This window comes from Pelophylax lessonae (genome assembly GCF_965119305.1).
Source record: "Pelophylax lessonae genome assembly, chromosome: 8".
Lineage (NCBI taxonomy): Eukaryota > Metazoa > Chordata > Amphibia > Anura > Ranidae > Pelophylax > Pelophylax lessonae.
In genome coordinates, this window is record NC_138775.1 from 274,044,356 (window position 1) to 274,066,682 (window position 22,327).

General features: G+C 46.0%; 1 protein-coding gene across 1 annotated transcript in view; it reads right to left on the bottom strand.

Moving 5' to 3' along the window:
- IL23R (interleukin 23 receptor) overlaps nt 1-22,327 on the bottom strand; it is a 120,346-nt gene that overhangs the window by 53,240 nt on the left and 44,779 nt on the right. Inside the window, exons 7-11 of the mRNA XM_082264986.1 lie at nt 14,408-14,549; nt 12,169-12,251; nt 10,329-10,527; nt 5,628-5,816; nt 1,193-1,279 (exon numbers count right to left, since the gene is read on the bottom strand). Coding sequence (XP_082121112.1) covers nt 1,193-1,279; nt 5,628-5,816; nt 10,329-10,527; nt 12,169-12,251; nt 14,408-14,549 — 700 coding nt within the window. The remainder of the gene's footprint in view (nt 1-1,192; nt 1,280-5,627; nt 5,817-10,328; nt 10,528-12,168; nt 12,252-14,407; nt 14,550-22,327) is intronic.

A 22,327-nucleotide genomic window follows, 5' to 3' on the forward strand; every position in this document is an offset into this window, starting at 1 on the left:
ATATACATACATATATATATGGGAAAGAGGATTTGTGCTAGGAGGGGGGATTTGGTGGGTTTGTGCAATAAAAGTAAAATGTTAAAAATGTTAGAGGGGAAATATATATATATATATATATATATATATATATATATATATATATATATATATATATATATATACACACACACACACATACATACATAGAGGGGAAATATATATATATATATATATGTATATATATATATATATATATATATATACTTCCCCTCTATGTATATATGTATGTGTATGTATGTGTGTGTGTGTGTGTGTATATATATATATATATATATATATATATATATATATTCCCCTCTAACATTTTTAACATTTTACTTTTTTTGCACAAACCCACCAAATCCCCCCTCCTAGCACAAATCCTCTTTCCCACATCCCCCCTCCCAACACAAATACCCCCAAATCACCACTCCAAGCACCTCTCCCCCAAATTTGCCATCCTAGAACAAATCTCAGCCCCCCAAGTTCGCTTTGTCAACACAAATGCCCTCCCCCCAATCTCCTTGTGGTGCCCCCACCCCCCATCTTACATGATACCACAGTGCCCAGGGCAGCCGCCCCTCCTGTCCAATGCTTGTCCTGGCCCTGGGTACATGAAGGCATTATTTCAGAGCACTATGTGGAAGTATACAGTAGTATATAACAGATCAGGATATGGAGGAACAGCATATAGAGCAAATAAATATATGAATGCACAGAATATTAAAGGACAGTATGAGGGCCACAAGGTATCAAAAATGATTTAATAGATTATGGAGGCACGGAATAATGCACAGAGGTATAAAAGACATTATAGAGCACTATACTGTAAGGATGGGCATCAAGGCCGTCTTTATTATTAATTGGACCCTGGGCAAACATTTTCTTGGGCCCTCCCAAACCCACTTATCAACTATATTCGGCCTGTGCAGGCTCAAGGGGGGCAGCTGCCCCTTTTGCCCTGTGTTAAAGACGGCCCTGATGGGCATGATATAATACTGTGGTCTCCAAACTGTGACCCTTTGCTTCCTTTTATATGTGGCCCTTTGGGCATTATTTCATCCACCGATGCCAGCAATGGGGTATAATTTAGAAGGATCTAAATCATTTTTAGGAGTAATGTTAGGCTGATTGATGAATAAAGCCGAAGGAATGAAAAGACGAAACTCACTGAACTCTACTGTGCTGGGCCGACTAACCCCAGAGCTGTACACCGCGTACAGCAATATCGTCACACGTTGTTCTGCTGAGATTGTATCTGAAAGGAAATAAGTGAAATAATCAAACACAATCAAGTTACTGCTGAAGTGCGATTCACATAAATGCTGTAGGTGTTGCACTCAAGGAATCTAATACAGTATAATGACACAATAAAATAAAAATTAAAAATGGAAATAAAATAAAATGTGCATGAAAAAATCATAAAGAGATTAAATCCTCCCGAAGTCCACAAAAATAAGTCTGACATCCAAAAAGATGCGATACTGCTATGGGTAGAGACAACAAACAATGCACACATTGGTATCCACATGTCAAGTGGTGGATCATGGTGATGACATAAAATATCCGCTTGCAGACCATACAACCTAGATATAAGGCGGCTCGGCTGCGCCAGATCACATACTAGGTTACTTCCTTTTGTAAAAACACCTTCCACAGTACACCAAAACACTGGCTAGGCACACATTTAACCCTTTGATCTCCCTAGATGTTTAACCCCTTCCCAGCCAGTGTCATCAGTACAGTGATAGTGCATATTTTTAGCACTCATCACTGTATTAGGCCCCTTTAAAACTTGTACAACCTGAAAGTCACGCAAATTCTAAGCAACTTGAAGCAATGCCTGTGTAATCTGGAGGTCTATGGACTTCAACTCACATCAAAGTCAGACCGAAGTAGTGCAGGGACTACTTTGAAGTTGCTGCGACTTGAAGTTGCACAGATATGAATGGTAGTCACTGGAAATCATGTGATACGACTTGTCATGCGACTTTGCAGTCCCAAGTCGCAGGACAAGTCACACAATTGTGAAAGGGACCTTCGTGTCAGTGGTTCCCACATAGTGTCAGTTAGTGTCCGATTGTTCACCGCAATATCGCAGTCCCGCTATAAGTCACTGATCGTCGCAATTACTAGTGAAAAATAAATAAAAATTTCAGTATATATGTACTTTTATATATATACAGTAAAACCTTGGATTGCGAGCATAATTCGTTCTGGAAGCATGCTTGTAATCCAAAGCACTCTTATATCAAAGCGAATTTCCCCATAAGAAATAATGGAAACTCAGATGATTCGTTCCACAACCATTTAAATCCTTCAATTTATAGTCCATATAAAAAGATTATAGCATTGCGATAGGTTATATATTCATAAAATGTCCATCCACAAATAGCCGCATCCACAAGGGGATTGGAAGCAAAATCCAGCAGGAGCTACAGGGTATCAAAGAGAAGAGAGGCGCCTCTAAGTGTAGCAATATGGTTCCATTTAATGAAGGTACAACATTTAGCAACTCACATGGTTGATGAATAAAACAGGCACATCTAAGTATGCCGGCATCCGGGGTAAAGCTGTCCACATAGACCATCTTCTGCACCGCCGGCTGCTAGTCTGTAATCCTGACCGGGAAGACCACCCTGGAGTAAAGCGATCTGAAAGCGAGGGGCAGCATGGAAAGGATGACGTAGATGATGGTGTGGAGGATGGTCCTATGTGGACAGCTTTACCCCGGATGCTTGCATCCTTAGATGTGCCTGTTCCAATCATCAACCATGTGAGTTGCTAAATGTTGTACCTTCATTAAATTTAACCATATTGCTACACTTAGAGGCGCCTCTCTTCTCTTTTATACTCAGCTGTGACTTGAGGCTACTTGTATATCAAGACATCGCTTGTATATCAAGTCAAAATTTATTTGAAAATTTTGCTTGTCTTGCAAAGCGCTCTCAAACCAAGTTACTCTCAAACCAAGGTTTTACTATATATATATAAATACTTAAGTACATACATACATATTGGCCTAAATTTATTAACCACTTCCGGTCCGGAAGGATTTGCCCCCTTAATGACCAGGCCATTTTTTGCAATTTGGCACTGTGTTATTTTAATGGAAAATTGTGCGGTGGTGCGACACTGTAACAAAATAAAATATGTGTCCTTTTTTTCCCACAAATAAAACTTTTTTTTGGTGGTATTTGATCACCTCTACGATTTCCAGATGAACTGGAAAACAACGACAGCGAAACGGATTTACTTGAAGAACTGAGCGATAGCGATTCGTGGGAGGATTAGTCAGGTACGGAAAATGATGACAGCGACGATTCCGATGTCTCTTTCCGGCACATCGCTTGTGGAATTTGGGAAGTCTATCAAATGATTCTTCAGAATTTCCAACGGAGCGATGTGCCAGAAAGACATCAGAATCGTCGCTGTCGTCACTTTCCGCACCTGATGACAAATTTTCCCAGGAATCGCTATCGCTCAGTTCTTCAAGTAACTCCGTTTCGCTGTCGCTGTTTTCCAGTTAGTCTAAAAGCGATTTTGCGCAAAAAGAACGCTTTTTGGACGCCATGGTCGTTCTCAATTTTCCAGGCACAAAGAACTATAAAAGCATCATTTGGTGTATTTACATTTTTGAAATTGCTGCCGGTTCCACCCCCCTGCGTCGCAACGCTCGTAGGGAAGGGAACCGGAAGACAGGTGCCGGCATCGGCCAAGCACACAGCAGGAGGACGGCGAGGGAGGACGGCGGGAGAGGACGGCGGGGGATCGCAGGGAATGGAAACGGAAGACAGGTGCCGGCATCGGCCAAGCACACAGCGGGAGGACGGCGAGGGAGGATGGCAGGGGAGGACAGCAGGGGATCGCAGGGAAGGGAACCGGCAGACAGGTGCTGGCATCGGCCAAGCCCGCAGCGGGAGGACGGCGAGGGAGGACGGCGGGGGAGGACGGCGGGGGATCGCAGGGAATGGAAACGGAAGACAGGTGCCGGCATCGGCCAAGCACACAGCGGGAGGACGGCGAGGGAGGATGGCAGGGGAGGACAGCAGGGGATCGCAGGGAAGGGAACCGGCAGACAGGTGCCGGCATCGGCCAAGCACACAGCAGGAGGACGGCGAGGGAGGACGGCGGGAGAGGACGGCGGGGGATCGCAGGGAATGGAAACGGAAGACAGGTGCCGGCATCGGCCAAGCACACAGCGGGAGGACGGCGAGGGAGGATGGCAGGGGAGGACAGCAGGGGATCGCAGGGAAGGAAACCGGCAGACAGGTGCCGGCATCGGCCAAGCCCGCAGCGGGAGGACGGCGAGGGAGGACGGCGGGGGATCACAGGGAATGGAAACGGAAGACAGGTGCCGGCATCGGCCAAGCACACAGCGGGAGGACGGCGAGGGAGGACGGCAGGGGAGGACAGCGGGGGATCGCAGGGAAGGGAACCGGCAGACAGGTGCCGGCATCGGCTGAGCACACAGCAGGAGGACGGCGAGGGAGGACGGCGGGGGATCGCAGGGAATGGAAACGGAAGACAGGTGTCGGTATCGGATGAGCACACAGCGGGAGGACAGCAGGAGGATGGCTGGAGGACGGCGGGGGATCGCAAGGAAGGTGAGTGTGATTTTGAGGTAATCCCGAGTGTGGCTCGGGGGTTACCGCTTTTGGTACACTATATTAACCTCGAGCCACACTCGGGAATACCGCTAAGGAGGTTAAGATCATCATGATGACATAACTGTATTTGAATAAACAGATTATTGTACATACCGTAAATAAATAAGAAATCCCCAAAAGTAAGCCCTAGTGTGTTTTTTGTAACCAAATTAATATAAGACCCGGTCTTATTTCCAGGGAAACACAATAAATGTAAAGCGCTGTTTTAAAGGGTAACTCAACTTTCGTGGGGAAAAAAAAATCAGGAAATAAAGAAAAAATAATATAGCGTAAACAATTGCACCACAAATCATATTGTATTTGAATGTTATTAAAAATTACTTTTCCTTTTCAATCTGCGGCTGTTGTAGTTTTCTGAAAATGCGATATGGCTACCTAGGGCTGTTCTGTACACAGAATGTATACTGACCACACCCCAGAAACATAATTTCCTGCTTGTGTGATTGGCCCACCAATTTTCCCAGAAGTCTGCACTAAGATACAAGCCTGATTTTAGGCATCCCCTGCAACAAAAATGTCATTTTTGGTGAGATACTCCCAATAGAAACACGTCTAAATGGATGCAGGCCCAGCAGCTTTCCTAATTAGAGCCCTGCAGCTGCCACAGCTGATAGATAATTATGAAACCACTCCCATTAGACCCACTCAGCACAGAGGAACAAACAATGATTTCTTCAGAATAACAAAAGGTAGGAATCTGCAACAAAGTTTGTTAAAATCCTTGCAATGTACAGAGATCACCCAGAGGGGAATGTTTTTTTTTTTTTTTAACAAAAGTGGAGTTACGCTTTAATTGATGGCTCTATATAAGTAGCTGTAAAAAAAAAAAATATTCGATTTCCCCACTAGGTGGCACAACAAGCCAATCAATTTGCTGAGAAGAAAAATAATTAATACGAATGATACAGAGAAAATACACATAAAACAAATAATTACCATTGAACGAAAAATGTGTTCTATCCTTCGGGAGTCTCTGCCATGACACGTTTCTGTGTTTCCCATCACAATTGTCAGGATTCCACTGGAGAACATACCAGAGAAGTGAGTGCCCTCTGCTGGGCAGACTCTGCCACTGAATATGGATTGGCCAAGTTGTAGCAGTCAGATTGCTTGGTTGAGGTAAATCTAATAAAGTGAAATCAGTAACAGTATGTTCATAGTAGTAATGGTAATAAGAAAAGTAATCATAACAACATCCACAAAGTATACAAATCAAGAAGAGAGCAGTAGCGAAAATCCTCGTAGTAAAAGCTTTTAAACACAACATAAAAATTGCTTGGGACCACCTTCCATGTTTTACCAAATAAATGGGCCGAATCGTAGAGATGTCTTAGAGCAGGTTTCCCAACTAGAGTTCCTCCTGAGGTTGCTCTCAGATAAGTTCCCAATGACACCATTGTTCCTTTTAGCTCTCTGTAAGGGGGGGAATTCTTCCCAATGATAAGAAGAGTAAGGAGCATTCTTCCCACTGACTGTCACACTAATGTGTCATGAGTTGTATTTTTTCATTTTTAGCAGGGATTCCCCGACACCAGAAATGTATTTCAAGGGTTCCTCTGTGTTGAAAAGGTTGAGAAAGGCTGTCTTAGAGACTGGAAACGCATCCGAGCACAAGGGCCAAGATGGACCCAGTGTCCATAGAGCAGGGGTTGTCAACTTATGAGTTGAAGGGTGCCTCAAACGAGACCCCTGACATCATCAAAGGGCCACACATTATCTTCAATTTTCATAATGCTTGAGATGACTGTCAGGGACTGCAGACCTAATAGAAGAAATGAGGGTCAGAGACAGTGGCGGCTGGTGCATATGGGGCGCAGGGGCACCGCCCCCTATTCATGCGTCCCGCCCCCTAATCTATATGCGGGGCGCCAGACGCATGGACTTCAATGGAGCTTTTTTTTTTTTTTAGCCATGTGATTAGAGCTAGAGGCTCTAATAGGCTAAAAAAAAGGGTGGGCTCGGGCGCAGTGAGCCCACCTAGTTGTGTGACAATAGCAAATGAAAATTCGCTATTGTCAGATGGATCCTCCTCCTGGCCAATCAGGAAACAGGTTCCTGATTGGCCGAAAGGAGAAGCCATGCCATTGGGCATGGAGGAGGAGGAGACGCAGAAGACGGGGAAGAAGCCGTCGCCGTTCGCCTGCTGCAGATGGGTGAGTGAGCCGGGGGGGGGGGGGGGGAGCCTGTACTATACTGTCATGCCATGCTATGCAGGTCCTGTACTGTAATGCTGTGTACTGTGTGCGGCCTGGTGTGGTCCGGGAGGGGGGGGGGTTGTATGGTGCGGTCTGTCTGGCGCCCCCCCTGGCCCATGGAGCACCAGTCGCCACTGGTCAGAGAGTGAGGACATGATACATTGTTGGCTCGGGACATGAGGCTTATAGAGCTCAGTGCCATTATCCTAATCAATGTTCCCACTACAGACTGCTGAGCTCTAAGGGCAACACAACATATATCAAAGGGCCACAGGTTGAACACCAGGAGCATAGCACAGGGTCTAAATAACCACTCAGTGTCCATAGAGTATTCTTCATAGAAAATGCGTAACATTGTTACAGATGAGAGTGCAGCAGAGGCAGAACGCACAGGAAGTTATCACAAGATTTCTGGCAGGATCAACAAAGTATTCTATGAATGGCAGAGGTGCCAAGCCAGCGACCCCCTCGTGCTCAGTGTGCAGAGGGGAAGCCGCTTTGCATAGGACCTGGAAGATCCCCATTATCACTGTATGCAGCATCAATTACTACATTGATTACAAGCTTCCCCAGTGCCAAGCTGGACCAGTGGAAGTATGCAATACAGATCATACCCAGAGTTCAGCTTTCACACTGTAAAGCCTTGTGTGCTCAAAATATCGACTCCTAAAGTGTTAATGCACATTGGAGGAGCATTAAAAACGTGCCTCAAACTTCTACTTTTATTGCCAATGTTATCAGGGCCTAAGTCCTTGTCTTTGCACAGCCAGTACAAAGGGGCACAATGCCATCTGCAGCAGGGAGATGTTTGTTTGTAAACTCTACTCTGTATGAGATCACCATGTTAGGCTGTCACAGTGATCACTTATTTATGGCACTTTTCCACTGCAAGTACCGGCTCGGCTCTACTTGGCCCTGCTTGGCCTGGTTTGCTTTTCCACTGCTGGTACCGCATGGTACGGTGTTGGAACAGTTTGGTACGGTATGGTTTGCTTTTCCACTAAAGTAGTACTAAAGTTAAGTGGGTGGGATAACAATGGGGTGGGTGGGATTCTCTGACCAATCAGTGGCTAGTAGTGACTGCATGCAAAGGATTGTGGGATATGGTACCGGGTATGGTACCTGTTGGAACCACAATCGAGTAGGTACTGTTTTTGAGAGCCGTACCGTTCGGTTCCATGCAGTGGAAAAGCGCCACCGTACCGAACCGTTCCTACACCGTACCATGCGGTACCAGCAGTGGAAAAGCACAAAAGCGAGCCGAACCGTTCGGTTCCATGCAGTAGAAAAGCGCCATCATGCCGACTGGATCCTTATCATTAGTATGAGACCTGTGGCTGACAGTGACATCTCAGAACTAGGAGCACATTGGATCACAGGTGGAACCTTTATTAATGTTCTCTGAGCATGGGCAATTGCTGCCATCAAGGAGATAAAGATTCAAAGGATAACTAATTCCAAGAACAAAAATGTAATGTATTGCAGCTTAGAGTCCTTAGATCTAAAAATACCTGCTGATCTTGTCAGAAATTCAATCTTTGTCACTCCCTGAGCTGCATCAAAGAATGTCTTCATCCCTAGCTATCATCTGTAACTACCAATTGCCCTGTCCCCATGTAATGGAGATGGAAATGTTTGTAGTCTGTATCAGAAGAGCAGCCAAGGGTGACAACCATGGTTCTCTGCATAGATACAGAGGAGGAGTGATGTACCTAAGGACCAGATCTAGCCTGTTTGATGTGGGGAGCAATAAAAAATGTCGGGGGGGGGGGAGGGGCAGAGGATGGGAGGTCAGCAGGGCAGTGTACAGGGGGTTAGCTGGGCAGAGGAAAGGGATCAGCAGTTTGTAGGGCAGTGTACAAGGGCTATTAGTTTACAGTGTAGAGGGTGTCAGCAGGGCAGGGGACAATGGGTCAGCAGGGTGGAGAATAAGGGTCAGCAGGGCAGTGTACGAGGGTCAACTGAGCCAGGGACAGAGGACAGAAGAAAGGACAGGAGTCATTGCTGGCAGGAGAAAGGATAGGGGTCACCGCTGGCAGTTGAGAGAATAAGGGTCACCGCTGCCAAGAGAGAGGTCATCGCTGGCAGGAGAGAGAACTTGGGTTATCGCTGCCAGGAGAGAGCAGAGGGGTCATCGCTGGCTGGAGAGAGAACAAGGGTCACCACTGCCAGGAGAGAGGTCATCTCTGGCAGGAGAGAGAACAAGGGTCACCACTGCCAGGAGAGAGGTCATCGCTGGCTGGAGAGAGAACAAGGGTCACCACTGCCAGGAGAGAGGTCATCGCTGGCAGGAGAGAGAACAAGGGTCACCACTGCCAGGAGAGAGGTCATCCCTGGCAGGAGAGAGAACAAGGGTCACCACTGCCAGGAGAGAGGTCATCGCTGGCAGGAGAGAGAACAAGGGTCACCACTGCCAGGAGAGAGGTCATCTCTGGCAGGAGAGAGAACAAGGGTCACCACTGCCAGGAGAGAGGTCATCGCTGGCTGGAGAGAGAACAAGGGTCACCACTGCCAGGAGAGAGGTCATCGCTGGCAGGAGAGAGAACAAGGGTTACCACTGCCAGGAGAGAGGTCATCTCTGGCAGGAGAGAGAACAAGGGTCACTGCTGCCAGGAGAGAGGTCATCGCTGGCAGGAGAGAGAACAAGGGTCACCACTTCCAGGAGAGAGGTCATCTCTGGCAGGAGAGAGAACAAGGGTCACTGCTGCCAGGAGAGAGGTCATCACTGGCTGGAGAGAGAACAAGGGTCACCACTTCCAGGAGAGAGGTCATCTCTGGCAGGAGAGAGGTCGTCGCTGGCAGGAGAGAGAACAAGGGTCATCGGTGACAGGAGATAAAACAGGGGTTATCGCTGGCAGGAGAGAGGATAGGGGGTCACCGCTGCCAGGGAACTGGGCAGAGCTCTTTCTCCCATCCCTGCACAGTGCACAGTCTGAGCACAGGCACCAAGATCTCCTCCCCACACAACACACACTGTAGCTGAGATCCAATTCCCTTACACACAGCTATGATCTGCACAGTGTGTAGCTGGCTACTGTGTTGCAGTTCTGACCTGCTGTGAAATTCCCTGGTCAGAATAGCAGCTCAGCTGCAGTAGCCAGCTACACACTGTGCAGATCATAGCTGTGTGTAAGGGAATTGGATCTCAGCTACAGCGTGTGCTGTGTGGGGAGCAGGAGATCTTGTTGCCTGAGCTCAGACTGTGTATAGTACAGGGACAGGAGACAGCCAGCACAGCATGAGGGGTTGTGGGGGGGGTCTTTGATCCAGCCATGATGTAGCCATCCAGGATCACCAGGTGAAAATAAAGTGAAAGAAGCTTCAAAAGAGAAAACGAATGCAGCGACCATATCGAAGACTACTAGTGTGCAATCTATTACATTTTTGGTATTGGGTTTGAATACAATCCAATATTTCTCAAAAAATGATAGGCCTTCTTTACCTGATTCTTCCTGAGTGTATACAATACTTTTGGGGGAGGTTCCATGGGAATTGAAGGCAGAGACAAATACCATCTTGACCCCGTTTGGGAAAAGTCTTACACACTCTACCTCCGACACCATACAAGTCATATTTTCTTTATGCAAATAAAATACGTTGTATCCCAAGATTGCTCTTTGTGGAATTTCATCATTATCCTTCTGTAATGGCAAAGAATCAAATCAGTGACAACAGACAGAAATAAGACCAATTCATTTACACAGCAATGGAAGAAAATACTTCTAAAGATGCAAGATCTGTACACAAGCTTTTCAGGCTATTGTAGTTTTTTTTTTTAATTCAATAATCAATTTATCAATAATCATTTCCATAGTTTCATGTATCAGAAGAATATTAACTCATGTTCAGAATCCTACCTGAACAATTGTAATGTGAGTCCCTGCAGAGTAAATTTGTTCATATTATAAATTATCAGAGGGGAATGAATTCAGTCTGTGGACTCCTGATCATCTGTTGTACACTCCGAATTTGTCCACAGGTGTCAGATCTTCTCAAATTTTCTAGGGCAACCCCGGGATAAATAAGTAGCTTTGTATAGGGGCAGTGGTGTATTTTGGTTTTGTGCTGCCCTAGGCAAGACTAAAATTTGGCGCCCCCCTCCCCCTCCTATGTAAATTTGCCCCACTCCTTCCTTTTTAATGGATGTGACTCCCTCCAAAATTGAAGGACTACAAGTCCCAGCATGAACCTCTGAGATGTCACGAGGGGGGGGGTGAGAGGGGGTGGGAGAGAGAGGGGGATGGATGAGGGAGGGAGGGAGGAGGGATGAGAGAGAGAGGGGGGGGGGGTGAGACAGAGGGGGGGATGAGAGAGGGGATTAGAGACAGAGAGAGAGAAGGGGATGAGAGAGGGGGGATGAGAGAGAGAGAAGAGGGATGAGAGAGGGGGGATGAGAGAGAGAGAATGAGAGGGGGATGTGAGGTAAAGAGAGGGGGATGAGAGAGAGAGGGGGTGAGACAGAGGGGGGGGGGTGAGAGGGGATTAGAGACAGAGAGGGAGAGGAGAGAGGTGGGGTTGTGAGAGAGAGAAGAGGGATGAGAGAGGGGGGTGAGAGAGAGTGGGGATGAGAGAGAGAAAGAGAGGGGGATGTGAGGGAAAGAGAGGGGGGATGAGAGAGAGAGGGGGTGAGAGAGAGAAAGGATGAGAGAGGGGGGGATGAGAGAGAGAGAGAGGGGGGATGAAAGAGAGAGAGAGGGGTGAGAGAGGGGGTGAGAGAGAGAGGAGGGTAGGGAGAATGAGAAAGAGAGGGGGGTGAGAGAGACAGAGAGAAAGGGGGGGGGGGGGTGAGAGAGAGAGAGGGGGGGTGAGAGAGAAAGAGAGAGAGAGGGGAGGAGGTGAGAGAGAGAGAACAATAGACCTCTCCCTCAGCAGTAGATCCCTACCAGCAACATAAAACCCCCCAGAAACAGCAGATCCTCCACAAGCAATAATAGACCCTCAAACAAAAACAGATCCCCACCAGTGACAATAAATCCCGCAGCAAGCATCAAAAGACCCTCCAGGACACCCCTTGTTATTACATGCATTCAGTACTGGAGGTGCCGGAACTGCGTTCCCCCATGTTCCCGCTGAAAAAAATCCCTGCTTACCCCTTGCTGCCTCCCAAATTGGCCCTTCCAACACAAATCCTCTCCCTCCATTCTCCTTGTGGCGCCCCCCTCACATAATACCACAGTGCCCAGGGCAGCCGTCCCTCCTGCCCACCCCTTGTCCCAGCCCTGATCAGAGAGAACATGCTTTAAAACAATAAAATTATATTTAAGTACAAGGCTGGTCCCTACCGCTATGAGAACAGTCACTTCCTGGGTCCCATTGGGATACTCTGGCCCCAGGATCCGCCACACATTAGGAGTGCCCTCGGGAGCTGCACAAAAAAAATTAAATCAATCTCAAATCAAGATTATACAGTATGATTAATGGCTTTATATATGCTTGATGATATATAGACTGCTTGCCAGGTTAGCTTTACTTTTAGCACATGTACAGTATAAAAACCTTGTTTCACAAATATACTCTATAAAGCCAAACGTAAATGGACGCTCCTCGAATGATTACGTTTTGGTGTTTCCAGTGATGGGTACTATGAACGTTATAGCATATAAGACATTTCATACAATTGTATGCACTACTGAGACAAGGTCCTTTAGCACCCAAGGCAAAGGGGGGCAAAATGCGCCCCCTTTTCCCCACCCCAATGAGCTGTGAAATTCTTTATTGGTATAGGCTGCAGGTCCTGATTGTCTACCCCTTGGCCTATCTTTGATTGTGCACTCCCAACATTGTGGTAACAGTTCAGAAAAGATGTTTATCTGTTCCGGCATGACTGTGTCCATAGGTGTGCGCAGTCTATTGCATTAGGGTATGCAACTCAAAGCTCAAACACACATTCCTTTATCTGTAGCCTTAGCTGCATGGGACAACGAATGAATGGGAAGTGCTCTTTGCTGTACTGGTCCAAATCATTTGGTGGAGGGGGGATTATGGTGTGGGGTTGTTTTTCAGGGGTTGGGCTTGGCCCCTTAGTTCCAGTGAAGGGAACTCTTTTGGCGTCAGCATACCAAGACATTTTGGACAATTTCATGCTCCCAACTTTGTGGGAACAGTCTGGGGATGGCCCCTTCCTGTTCCAACATGACTGCGCACCAGTGCACAAAGCAAGGTCCATAAAGACATAGATAAGCGAGTTTGGGGTGGAGGAACTTGCCTGGCGTGCCGAGCCCTGACCTCAAGCCAACAGAACACCTTTGGGATGAATTAAGAGCGTAGACTGCGAGGGGCCAGGCCTTCTTGTCCAACATCACAAATGCACTTCTGGAAGAATGGTTAAACATTCCCATAGACACACTCCTAAACCTTGTGGACAGCCTTCCCAGAAGAGTTGAAGCTGTTATAGCTGCAAAGAGTGGGCGTGGGCCAACTCAATACTGAGTGGCTGGTGCTCCATGGGCCAGGGGCAGGGGATGGACTGCACCATAACCCCCCCCCCCCGAACCACACCAGACCGCACACCACCCCCCCAGGACCACAGAAGGACCACAGCAGGACCACACCAGGAACCCCCCCCCCCAGGCTCAATCACCCTGCCTGGACATCTGCAGCAGTAGGCGGCAGGCCCACCCTTTTTTTAGCCTATTAGAGCCTCTGGGTCTATTCACATGGTTAAAAAAAAAAAAAAGCCCCATTGAACTCCATGCGTCCGGCGCCCCGCATGTAGATTAGGGGGCCGGAAGCATGGATAGGGGGGGCGGCGCCCCTGCGCCCCCAATGCGCCAGCCGCCACTGATACTGAACCCTACGGACTAAGACTGGGATGCCATTAAAGTCCATGTGCGTATAAAGGCAGGTGTCCCAATACTTTTGACAATATAGTGTATGTAGGAACAGTGTTGTCACCCTAAGATTTGAACTGCAAAATCCTTCTCATTTCAGTTTCACAAGCAGCAGATGTTCTGCAGTTCACAGACAATAGAAAGCTGACAACATTGTTTGAGCTATCAAATGGGTGCACAGAAAGTGACAAGGACACTGGAATACTGGCAAGTATTTACTGTACTTGCCTGAAAAAAGAAAACAAATGCAACCACCACCAGCCATATACGGAGCAATTTTCTTTCCTGCAACCTGAAAATCGCTTAATTGCCCCATCAGCACAGCACAGTGTTAATGGGGGAATCCCTCCCATAGAGTTATTGTGTTCTCCCAGCCAGGGGGCGCAGGGAGAAATCCTGGCCAGGAGAACACACAGTGTGTTATTGCTAGCGGCTATAGCTGCTGGCAATAATCGCATGGAAAATCGGAAATTGTTGGTTGTACCCAAGTCGATTGATCGATCAACTTGAGTACAATTAGCCTTCGAATGTTGGCTGGTCCCTGTCCCTGAACTGTATGTGGCTAGCTTAAGGACTAGTAGACTGCAATATGTTACATTTGTGTCCTTTTAGAGGTTTAGATGTAATAAGAAGAGCAATCCATTTGTTTTGCCATGGCAAAAGGAAGGGAAAGAGAAAGACAACTACATACCTGATGGTGGAACCTGAAGGGGGGCACTCCAGTTACTCCAGTAACTTTTTCCAATTTCCTCTCTACATCGGACACGCAGGGAATCTGCAGTATGGATTTTATTGATTACAAAGCTCCTGTTTGTGCTGCCTGTTTGGCCAATCTGAAAAGAAAGCTCAATAAAATAAACCACGAGCTTTACAAACATTTAAAAACTTCAAAAAGACCCTTCAAAAGGGTTGGGATAAACAAAACTTTTTAAAGCGGAGTTCCGGCCACGAAAACGTTTTTTTCAATAAAAATACCCCCGGGACAGTCAGGGCTAGTACATTCCACAATGGATAGCCTCTGAACCGTCCCGGGTCGCACTTACCTTTTAGAAGAAAAACTTAGCTTGAAAATTTCTTCTCCAGCGCTGCCATCTCGGATGTGGGCAGCTGAAGCCAGCGCGTCCTCTTCTGCATCCTCTTCCGTGTCCTCTTCTCCCAGAATACCCTGCACCGGCCCCGCTCCTCACTTCCGGTGCGGACGTGTCCTCCCTTCACAGCTTCTGGGCATGCCCAGAAGCTGTTTAGCAGGGAATGAGGCGCCCGCACCGGAAATGACGAGCGGGGCCGGTGTAGGCGCATTGATTCCTGGGAGCGATGACGTTCGGCTCCCAGGAATCAATGCAAGGAGGAAGTGACGGTGCGGGCCGCGGCCGCAGAGGGAGGAAGAGGAAGAAAGGTGAGCATATTTTCTTCAATAACAAGGTAAGTAAACAAAAAAAAAAATCGTAACTATCTTTTTCAGGTGACGAAAAGCAAGCGGATGGCCCAAAATCGACTATGTCGATTTTGTGGCTGGAACTCTGCTTTAAGGATTTTTTTTTCTTTTTTTTTTTGGGTGGGGGGGAGGGGGTATAGCTAAGAAGCTAAGATTATTTATTTGTGGTTTGATAATTTGTTTGTATTTGCCTATTATTTGAGAGATGTTACTTTTAACCACTCCCATACCGCGCAATTTATGGCACTTCGCTCCTACATGTAAAAATCATAATTTTTTTGCTAGAAAATTACTCGGAACCCCCAAACAATATATATATATTTTTTTTAGAAGAGACCCTAGGGAATAAAATGGCAGTCATTACAACTTTTTATGTCACACGGTATTTGCACAAAAAAAATTTTTGGGAAAAAAAACGTAACCACTTGCTGACCACCGCACGACTATTAAGGCTCCATGTACACGGGACGCTGGAAATGGCCGTTTAGGAGCAGTTGGGCGTTTTTTTCAGAAGCTCCTGAACCCATCTACATTTTATCTTATCTGTCCATGTACACCAGGTCGTTTACAGTCATTTGCAGGCAGTTGCGTTCAGGGACTGTTTTTAGAACGCAATTATTTGCGTTTGAACGTGTGTTTCCCGGCGTTTCAAACGCACAAACGCGTCCGAACGCGTCTGAACGCGATGACTCGCGTTTAGCGTTCGCGTTTTTCCATTTTAAAGGGAAATATTTTTTTTGACCTCTAGGAACGCTTCTAAACGCAAACGCCCGCAAACGCTGCTAAACGCCCGCTAAACGCGGGTACAAACGCGACTGAACGGACGTTCCAAACGTCCTAAAAATTCCAGCATTCAAAGGGACTTTTAACAACGTCCCGTGTACATGGAGCCTTACTGTGGCGGTCAGCCCCTCACAGGCAAAGCGACGTAGGGCTACGTCGCTAGCCTGTGAGGCTCTAGGGAGCGAGCGCGCTGCTGCAGGCGTGCTCCCGCTCGCTCACGGACCCCCCCTCCCCACCCCGCGTGTGTGTCCATTAGAGCGGGAGAAAGGCAGGCGGCTAATGTAAACAAGCCGCCTGGCATTCTCCCCTGTGTAAGAATGGAGATCACATGGTTCTGCTATGTAGGACCGTTGATCTCTGTTCTTACACCTCAAGCCACATCCAATCACAGTTAGAAGCACGCCCCTAGGGACACACTTAACCCCTCCCTCTCAAATAAAGTTAACTCCTTCCCTGCCAGTGTCATTTTTACAGTAACAGTGCATATTTATAGCACTGATTACTGTAGTAATGTCACTGGTACCCCCAAAAGTGTCAAAAATGTCAGTCAAGGGTCCGATCTGTCCGCCGCAATGTCGCAGTACTGCAAAGAAAATTGCAGATCGCTGCCATTACAACCAAACAACAAAAATGACAAATCTTTCCGTTAGTTCGTAAACGCAATAACTTCCAATCCAATCCATAAACCAATCAAAATACGCTTTTTGCAATTTTTTTTTACCAAACATATGTAGCAGAAAACAAATTGTCCTAAAATGTTAAAAAATTTAGGAATTTCATATAAAAAAATTTGAAAAATATTGTTATTTTTGCAAAATTGACGCTCTTTTTTTGTTTATAGCGCATGATCAAAAAATCGCACAGGTGACCAAATACCACCAAAAGAAAGCTCTGTTTGTGGGAAAAAAAGGACGTTCAAATTCGTTTAGGTACAGCGTTGCACGACCGCGCAATTGTCCGTTAAAATAACGCAGTGCCGAATCGCAAAATAGGCTCTGGTCAGGAAGGGGGTAAAATCTTCCGGGGCTTAAGTGGTTAAGGGTAGCTAATATAGCTTACCCATTAGACCAATCAAGTTTACTGCAGCCTTCCCAGATTTTTTAGACACCCTGGAGAGGGACATCTTCGGAGAGTATGATATGGACCAGTGACTAAAGGCTCTGGTCGTATCTGTCTGTTGGTGTGATTAAATGCCCCGTCCCTCTCCATGCCTTTATTTGTACCACGGTGCATAGAAATTTCTCAGAAGACCCTGGTGACTCTATGCAACTCTATTCTTTATTGAAGATAAACAGAATAAACTGGCTCTATAAAGAGTTTTGAATTAAATGCGATTTGATCCCCTGCACGGACGATTCAGCTTCTGAAACGCTTATAGGCGGCTTTTTTTGCTCTTCTATACATGGGACTATCTCTGATCTTATAACAATACTGTGAATCCTCTACACCTACCCTTCCCTGAAGAAGCCGAGTAGGCGAAATGCATTGCACACCCTTACCTTGCGCCACTATAGGACATTTCCTTATGTACCTGTGTGGGGCTGGGTGTGGGTAGGGTATTACTAAGGGGTACACATATGTCCATTGTCTTTATCTGCATGTTGGTCTTTGTCTAACTGTACCACTGTTGTATAGTATTTTACTAAATGTATTTTCAATAAAAGTATATTTTTATATACCTTTGTTTGATCTCTGTCTCTCATAGCGGTTGGTCCAGCATCGATATAGCCCTCTTTACAGCCTATACATTTTTGCAGAGTAAATGGATACCTAACATGTCACGCTTTAAAATTGCGCACACTCATGGAATGACGCCAAACTTCGGTACTTAAAAATCTCTATAGGCGATGCTTTAAATTTGTTTACAGGTTACCAGTTTAGAGTTACAGTGGAGGTCTTGGGCTAGAATTGTTGCTCTCGCTCTAACATTTGCGGCAATACCTCACATGTATGGATTGAACGCCGTTTATATATGTGGCCGTGACGAACGCGTGCGCAGGGACGGGGGGCACTTTACATTTTTTTTTTTTATTATTGTTTCTTTTTATTTTTTTTACACTTTCCTTTTAAATTTTTTTGATCACTTTTTTCCTATTACAAGAAATGTAAACATCACTTGTAATAGGAATAGTGCTTGACAGGTCCTCTTTATGGGGAGATCAATAAGAGACCTCAGATCCCTCCTACAGGCTAGAAAGCCTGAAATAAAAAAAATAAAAAAAAAACGATCTCAGCTATTCAGCCGAGATCAGTGCAGTACTGAAAACTGCTAGGCCAGGCGTGACGTCATCACGTCGTGCCTGGGCCTCCGAGAGTCATAGAGACTTGCGGGGACCATCTGGTCCTTGCCGTCTCTATTGTGACACTTCCGCCGACGGCCGATTCCTTCTCCGGCTCACCGATCGCACGAGCAAGCTGGTAGAAGCACCAGAGGCTGGCTCCCGCTCTATTTAGACACAGCGGGAGTCGGGCCGGGGGAGGAGAGGCGGCGATCGTCGGGGAAAGTGTGAGAAGACCCGCCTGCTTATGTAAACAAAGCAGGCGGGTCTTCTCTGTGACAGACAAGGAGAGATCACAGGATTCAGCATAGCTGAACCTGCGATCTCTGTCTGTCTCTAAGAATCCCCTCCCCCCACACACACACACATCAGTAAGCATGAGGCATACATTTAACCCTTTGATCACCCATAGGGTTAACTCCTTCCCTGCCAGTGCCATTATTACAGGAACAGTGCATATTTATAGCACTTATTACTGTAGTAATTTCATTGGTCCCCCCAAAAGTGTCAAAAATGTCAGTTAGGGGTCCGATCTGTCCACCGCAATGTCGTCGTCCCGCAAAAAATCGCAGATCGCCGCCATTACCAGTACCAGTGCTGTATCTTGGCCTAGACCGACAAGGCCCAGGCCTAGGACGGCACTTTACAGGGGGGGCAGCAAAAAAGCTGCAGCCCGCACAAAAAAAAAACAGCCTTCTCCCAGCTCCCGCACGAAAAGGGTCCCCGCTGGCTTGTGCTACACTTTTAGTATAGTGCCAGTCTTATGGGGAGAATTGGGCCGGAGGGCAGGGTCCAGGAGGCAAATCAGTCCTGCAGCCCTTTAAAGAGGTCACATTGCTACCTGGCGGTAAGGACATTCGGACAGACCGCCGACCACAACCTAATACAACTGGCCTGACGACAGCCAATGCTAATAAGTGTGGCACTACAGCCTAATGCCCCGCCTACCCTCCTCCATCCCCAGGTATGGCAGGCATCATGTCAATAATATAATTTCATTTCGTTAAACATCCTTGTCCTTGAGCAAGCATATTGAATTGCATCATATACAATTAAGACTTTTAATTGTATATGATGGCAATAATATTTTGGACCTGCTCACCTCATATGTGCTATCGCAATATGTCACTGGGTTAGTAAGATTACTCCTTTAGGATATTTGGACTTGTGTGCTGCCACTGATTATTTCACTTATTGTATAATGACTATGGGCTTCCTGGTCATTATACAATTAAGTGAAATAATCCTGTGATTACAATCAGTGGCAGCAAACAAGTCCAAATATCCTAAAAGAAAGGAGTAATCTTACTAATTCTAATCCAGTGACATGAGGCTGTACTAATAGGCACTGATAAGGCTGCACTGATGGGGCTGCACTGATAAGGCAGCACTGATATATCGCACTGATGGGCACTAATAGGCAGCACTGATGGGTACTAATATGCTGCTCTGATGACCACTGATGATGCAGCAATGGTGGGTACTGATAAACTGCACTGATGGCACTAACTGATAGGCTGCACTAACGGGCACTGATAGGCTGCTACTGATGGGGCTGTACTGATGGACACTTATGGGGCTGTACTGGTGGCCACTGATGGGCAGTAATGAGGCTGCACTGATGGGCAGTAATGAGGCTGCACTGATGGGCAGTAATGAGGCTGCACTGAGGAGGCTGAACTTCTGGGAATTGATGGGCACTGATAGACTGTGGTTGTGGTCTGTGGTTTACAGATGACAGGGTGGGTCATAAACAGAAAAGGGTGTGGCCTTTACAGGAAGAGGTGGTTCCATATTTAAATTAGGGGTGCCCAAGTTTAGTCAGGCCTAGGGGAAGCACAAAACCTAAATACACCACTGACTAGTACAAAAAAAAAAAAACAATAAAAATGGCATAAATCTTTCCCGTAGTTTGTAGACGTGATAACTTTTGTGCAAACCAATCAAAATATGCTTATTGCGATTTTTTTTTACCAAAAATATGTAGCAGAAAACAAATTGGCCTAAAATGTTAAAAAATTTTGATTTTTAAAAAATTTTTTTGGGGAATGTTATATAGCAGAATGTGAAAAATATTGTTTTTTTTTCTTTTCAAAATTGTCGCTCTTTTTTTGTTTATAGCGCAAACATTAAAAATCGCACAGGTGATCAAATACCACCAAGAGAAAGCTCTGTTTGTGGGGAAAAAAAAGTACGTCAATTTCATTTGGGTACAGCATCACATGACTGCGCAATTGTTTGTTAAGGTAAAGCAGTGCCGAATCGCAAAATAGGGCCTGGTCAGGAAGGGGGGTCAAATCTTCCGGTCTTAAAGTGGTTAAACACTGGAGAGGCAGAGCAGAGAGCCGGTGACCGACATTAAAGTAACGCAGTGCCGAATCGCAAAATAGGGTCTGGTTAGGAAGGGGGCAAATCCTTCCGGTCTTAAAGTGGTAAAAAACAATGTATGTATTACGTCGTTATCTTCAGTAATGACAACTTTATCGACGAATAAATAGGCTCATAGTAGAAATTTAAAAATTGCTTTGGTCCATAAGGGGTGAACAGGTGCGAGAGCCGAAGTGGATATAGAAGAGTGATAAAAGAAAAATGATTTCCAGGTAAATGCTACAGAAATTGTACTTACTGAACATACATTATCTTTTCACTTTAAGTGCTTTGATCCTCCTGCCAATACACACATCAACATGTGGTGGTACAAGGGGTTCCGCAGGAAGAAGACAAGCGCTATCGTCTCTGCATGGATTCGTTTTGCAAACATTTTCTCATACAGAGATGGTGCGGAAGGTGAGGATCGGTTACGTTAGAAACATCTGGGATGAGCTGAAGCTGATATCCTGTTGGGAGCGGTCTGTGGTCTACCATAACGGCTAACGGCACAGTTGACTTTACTAGGAAAAAAGTGTTTCTTTGAAAAGAAAATGCTCATAGCCAATAAATGTCACTGGTTCATTATTTTCTATGTAGTATAAACCACATATAACAATGGGGTTTATTTACTAAAGGCAAAGCCACTGTGCACTACAAGTGCACTTGGAAGTGTAGTCACTTTAGATCTGAGGGGGACATGCAAGGAAAATAAAAAACAGCATTTTTCAATCTTCCCCTCAGATCTACATCGACTTGACTTCCATGTGCACTTGAAGTGCACTTGTAGTGCACACTGGAGTTGTCTTTGGTAAATCAACCCCAATGTATCAGGTAGTGCTCTCCTTGAGTTTATCTCAGTCATATTCATATAGTCCAGCCTTTCTCAGCCAGGATTCCATGGAACCCTACGTTTCTTCCAGAGGTGGCCTTCCGTTCCTTTGGCTGTGGCTGATGGATCTCGAAGAGGTTGCCTTGTGTTCCTTTGGCTGTGGCTGATGGCCCTCCAATTTGATGGTGTCTATATACATCCAGATCCAAAAGCCAGAGCCAGATGACTGTAAAGCCCCGTACACACGATAAGAAATTCGGAAGGGAAATTTCGTCCGACGACCGATCTGCCAAATTTTTGGATTGTTAGTATGGTGCATTCGACAGCCGACTCCGACTTTTTGGCTGACAAAATCCTGATGTGCAGGTTATAAAAATTTTTGTCCTCCGTCAACACAACGTCCGATTTTAGTCTCATTAGTACAGATTTAGACGGGGAAAAATCTTATGAGCCAGACTAGGCATGCTCAGAGACGAAAGAACACATAGAAAGCAATCCAACACATGACATCACTTCTGAAGTAGAATTCTGTCGTAAGGGAAAATTCGTATGAAAATAACCTCTTCACTTTCCATATCAGACTAGCATGCCACAAAAAACGGACGACAGATCGTTCGATAATCTGATCGTGTGTACGGGGCTTAAGAGAAACACTCTACCAACCACTGTAAGGGTCATTTTCAAAATGACCTCCAGTAGACTAACCTTAGAAAACTTGCCCTGAAAACTGAAAATTCTTTCAAGAGTTCTTCTGGGGTGAAAACGGTGAGAAAGGCTGCTATAGTCCAATAGTAGCACAGATAAAACATAAAATAGATCTACTTACTCATAATTGTTAATAAATGAATTGCATCCTGAATCCTGATTCATTCATCAGATAAATGTACATTCTGGGATGCACTTGGAGATCCATGT